Raw genomic sequence first — 4,888 nt, forward strand, 5'->3', positions numbered from 1 at the left:
AGACATTGAAGGAGGAAACCATACATGCAAGCCACAAACCACAAACCCAACACACGATCCACCATTCTCTAGATGCCGACAATGCAGACAATAAGAGCATCTCCAGCCGCGCCCCCAACAGGCCCCCCCAGGCGACTTTTACCGCGCCGGCGCCGAAAACCCCTCCCAGTAGCGCCCCCAAGACGACGAAATCCACCGGCTCGGCCCGTTTTTGGGCCCGGCGCAGGCCGAATCCGGCGCACTGGGGGGCGCTCGGGGGCTCCGGCGAGAGGGAAAAACACGCCCGGGCCACACTGTCAGGCGAAAAGTCAAGCCAATCGTCCAGATTGGCCTCCCACCCCCCGTGCGCTCGGCCGCCACCCTGCCGATCCCGGCACCGCCCACCGCCCACCACCGCTAGATAGGCCATTCCCCGCCTGAAAAGAGAGGAGGTTTCACTGCGGCAGCCTCTCCACCATCGTCCGAGCGATTTTTCCGGCGTTCCGGTCGCGCAGGGCGGTGTACCGGCGGGTGTGCGCCCACCACGGCCGCAAGGTGTTCGGCAATTTGCCTGCTCAACAATGGACTCGGATGACGAGGAGGCGCTCGCCGCGCTGCTGGAGGAGGAAGCCGATGCCGCAGTCCAGGAAGAGGAACATCTCATGGTCCTCGCCGGCCTGCTCGCGAGCAATGAAAAGCCGCGGCGAGGTGGCTCGGCGCCGGGGCAGATGAAAGCAAAGAACCGGCATCGTCTGGAAGGCTACTGCATGCTCTACTCTGAACTATTTGTTGAACTATTTGATTTCTATTGATTTTCTGTGATGAACTATGTGATAAAAAAATATTATGTTGACAATTCACGCCGAACCACGCCGAATATGGGCTGATTCGCGCCGATATCTGGCCATTTGTCGCCGAAAGTGGGCCGAAAAGCGGACTCATTTGCACCAAAAATGGGCTTATATCGACGCCTGGGGGCGACGGCTGGGTGCCCAACCGCCCCCAGAGCCGATTATACCGTCGGCTCGCCCCCAGGCGGCGATTTTTATGCCTCCTGGGGGGCCAGCGGCCGGAGATGCTCTAATTTGGATCCACTCCTGGACTACCTCCCAAACTTTGCGCTGGCGTTGGAGCAAACACAATTACAACGGCGGAGTCCGATAACACAAGTTCACCACAAGGATACCACCGCCGCCATGCCATCCTCGCTTGAACATATTGTTTTCCAAATCCATCCTCGACCATACAGCCCATCGTCTCGTCGGGAAATGATCTGAAGCTTCTTTATTTAGCTCCGCCATCGCTATCACCGAAGCCATGACGTCTAATAAAAAAACCTAAGAGACTATGTCCTGGTTTATTGGTCCACTTCGTATTTTTGTCAAATTTTGACCATAGATTTAATTAACAAAATGTTAATGCATGTCATGAAAAATTATATCATTGGATTCATATTTGAACATAGTTTTGATATTATTTTTTCTATGTACAACTTAACTTTATTAGTTAAAATCATGGTCAAAATATAACCCTAAATACGATGGGACTAATAAATCAAGATGAAGGTAGTACGGCTTAAAACCTAAAACTATATGCTCTGAACCGATGACTCATCTCACCACCGACCATAAGAGGTCACCGGCGGAGAAGAGCCGCCGGAGGACCACGGCGGAAGGCTACTCGCTGGACGAGATCACTGTTCTTTCCTTCCTCTCCAAGAAAGAAAACAGGCTGTGTCATCACGTGGCCATTAGTTGTTACGTGCAACGCATGGATTTTACTATAGTCCCGTCCCGCAAAAGGTAAGTACACGTACTACAAAATTTAATTAGCCCTTGTATATATCTAGCGACGGATAGATATACAATTTCCATACACGCCCTCGATCGATCAAGAAGAGCGAGATCACCACATCGATCGATCGATCGAGAGGAGAAAATATAACCGAGATGGACGCCAAGATGCGTACTACACTCGAGTTGCGAGACCTTGTGCGCTTCTACTCGAAGCGTGGCAATCGCACGCTCGTCGACCGCGGCCTGCTGGTTTCGTACAACGGGGAGGACCGCACCTGCACGCTGTTCCGCCTCGACGGCACACTGGTGACCAAGAAGCTTGATGACATCGCCGTCGTTGACAGAAGCTCCATCCACATCGGTCAGATGGTCGGGTCGGCGTCGGACGTCGGTGGCCAGATCGGCGTCGTCACCGGCGTCACCACCGATCTCCACCTCGTCCAGCTCAACGACCGCGGGGGCGCGACGACGAATCAGATCCTGGGGGTGTCGCCGGCTGGCCTGCGACGCGTCAGAGCGCTCAGCCTTGGCGACTACGTCTTGTCCGGGGCATGGCTGGGCCGGGTGGTCGCGGTGCCTCTGGACGTCGACGTCTTGTTCGATGACGGCGCCTCTGGACGTCGACGTCTTGTTCGATGACGGCGCCGTCTGCAGGGTCGCCCATCTGGAGTCCCAGGGGTTAAAATCGGCGACAAATGAACAGGCCTATCATATCCCCGAGACGAACATCCCCTTCTACCCGGGGGAGCGCGTCACTGCCAAGGACGGCTCCCCCACCGTCTTCAAAGGATCGCGATGGCCAACGTGGAGATGCGGAGCACGAAACAGGCACGGTAGCCAACGTGGAGATGGCCGGCGTCTTTGTTTACTGGATCGCGTCGGTGCAACACGGCACCAAGCAACAGCTGGTCCAGGAGTCCGCTCCTCCGCCTTACCAGCAGCCCGACAGTCTCACTTACCTCTGCTCTGCGCCCGATTGCAGCTGGCGGCTGGGCGACCGCTGCTTTCTTCTTAGTGATGAGCAGCACCACATAAGTTCATTGCATGCGCACTCGGCCCTGCTGCCCACCATGACCGTTGCCAACAGCAACACCACCGTCGACGTGCTGTGGCAGGACGGCACGCGGCAATATGGGGCTAGATCAACGTCACTCAGCCCCTACGAGTTCATCATGGAGCACGACTTCTTTCCTGGGCAGTACGTTGTCGACAACGCTCCCGGTGACATGGTAGATGATGCCGCTGGGGATGGCGGCGTGGGTGCTGCGGGTGGATCAACGAGGCGTGTCGGCGTTGTCAGAAGCCTGAATTCCAAAGACCAAACGGTGCACGTGTCGTGGTTCAAGGCGGCGTCGGCGCGGCCCGACGGCGAGGCCAGTGGCTTGGAGGTCGAGTGCGAGGATACCGTGAGTGCGTATGATCTGGGCAGGGACCCTGACCACTCTGTTCTCCACGGAGACGTCGTCGTTCGTGTGCTATCAAGCGTCATCGAGAGCACACCAGCAGCACAGCAAATACCACATGCCAAGAGCGCCCCCGCCGATCTTCCATGGGTCGGGCGCGTTGTTGATCTGAATGACGGCCACGTCCAAGTCAAGTGGAGTGACGGCAGCACGTCACTGGTAATATGGATGCAGCATGCATGGCGAATTTGCTGTGCACTTTCTGTTACAATTTGATTTAATATGATATGTAGGATTACAAAAAAATGGCACCTATCTTTAGTCGACTTAAATATAGCTGCTTAATTTCCATGTGATGTTTCAGGTGTTCCCCCATGAGATCAATGTCGCCAACAAGGAGCACTACACACAACTGTACGCTGAAATGTATGGCTGGGAGTGGGACGAGGAGGAGGAGGAGGAGGATGTCGGTGCTCCTCCGGAGTTGGATGGTGCCAACGCGGTATCTATATATCTAGCTAGAAACATTATCCCATGCATGCACCTTAACTTATAGTATCACGCATTAGCGTAGGAATGATGTGGCGATGTTCGATTACAGGTCAATGATCAGCATGATCCAGCAGATGCTAGAAACATAGAAGGCGGTGACTGTTCTGTGAACGAACTAGATGGCCCTGCTACAGCCACGCAGAATGTGGAAGCGCCCACACATGTATCCACGGTTAGTCATGAGGACCCTAACGTTGGTGGCGCCGTCATGGAGGCTGGCCTTGCTGATCCAGTGGAAAGAAGTGATGCAAGTGTCGATGATAGCGATGACGACTCTGTCGATGATGTGGTGATCAAGGCCGAGGATGTCATTGGAGATGACGGCCCGTTTAAGTTCCCAAACTTCGACGTGGTGAAGAGTCCTCCGGATCATCATTACCTTGACACGGTGGATCAGGTTCATCTTTTATATCCTTTTCCCTCAGAGATAACAATAGAGGCCTATTAGCTGCCTATATATTATTGTCATACCATTTATAGCTAATTTTGTAGTCGACATGTGTGGTAGTAGTTAGCTATAGAGGCCAATTAGCTATAAATATGTACTACTTGGCTCATCTTACTCTCTCACAAAGCTTTTTTGGAGTTAGTGCTACAACTGATCTCAATCTACAACATGCTTCTCTTATTGCTCTATACTATGATAGCAAAAAGATAGTACTCCTAATAGCCTGGTTCCATCATCTTATTATACTTGTTCTTACTTTCGCTAATCTATCCCTTTTCAAATGGCTTTAGTTCTCCCAATATAAGCACATGTAGAAGCCAAGAGGGCAATCTTTCCTTTGGTTTTTATGGCTCAGCAAGGAGTTCATTTAGCTCAAGGATGACTTAGTAATTTCCTATTAAATTGTACAAGTTTTAGAGTGGTTGGGCTTTTTTAGAACCGTTCGTTGATGTCGATCTAATGGCAGACAAATATGAAGTACTGGGTAGTACTCCGATGAAAGTACGCGAAAGTACTAAAACGAGTGGGGCCGGTACTCGTGACAAGGTGGGGACGCGTTTTAATATAGGGGCAGTTTAGTCCTAGGAAAATTTGCATGCGCCGCCCCTCTCGTCGAATGCAAAACCGCCGCCATGGTGCTACACCTTCCACAATTACTCATCGACGGCCATCTCCGCCCTCTCCTCCAAGTCCACCGCAGTCATCTCCTC

General features: G+C 52.8%; 1 protein-coding gene across 1 annotated transcript in view; it reads left to right on the forward strand.

Moving 5' to 3' along the window:
• The first annotated feature begins 1,892 nt into the window (after positions 1-1,892).
• Positions 1,893-4,888, forward strand: part of LOC123097069 (probable ubiquitin-conjugating enzyme E2 23) — a 31,891-nt gene continuing 28,895 nt past the window's right edge. The window contains exons 1-4 of the mRNA XM_044518839.1: positions 1,893-2,405; positions 2,564-3,397; positions 3,543-3,680; positions 3,780-4,127. Coding sequence (XP_044374774.1) covers positions 1,929-2,405; positions 2,564-3,397; positions 3,543-3,680; positions 3,780-4,127 — 1,797 coding nt within the window. The 5' untranslated portion in view covers positions 1,893-1,928. The remainder of the gene's footprint in view (positions 2,406-2,563; positions 3,398-3,542; positions 3,681-3,779; positions 4,128-4,888) is intronic.

Source organism: Triticum aestivum, chromosome 4D (genome assembly GCF_018294505.1).
Source record: "Triticum aestivum cultivar Chinese Spring chromosome 4D, IWGSC CS RefSeq v2.1, whole genome shotgun sequence".
NCBI classification, from domain to species: Eukaryota; Viridiplantae; Streptophyta; class Magnoliopsida; order Poales; family Poaceae; genus Triticum; species Triticum aestivum.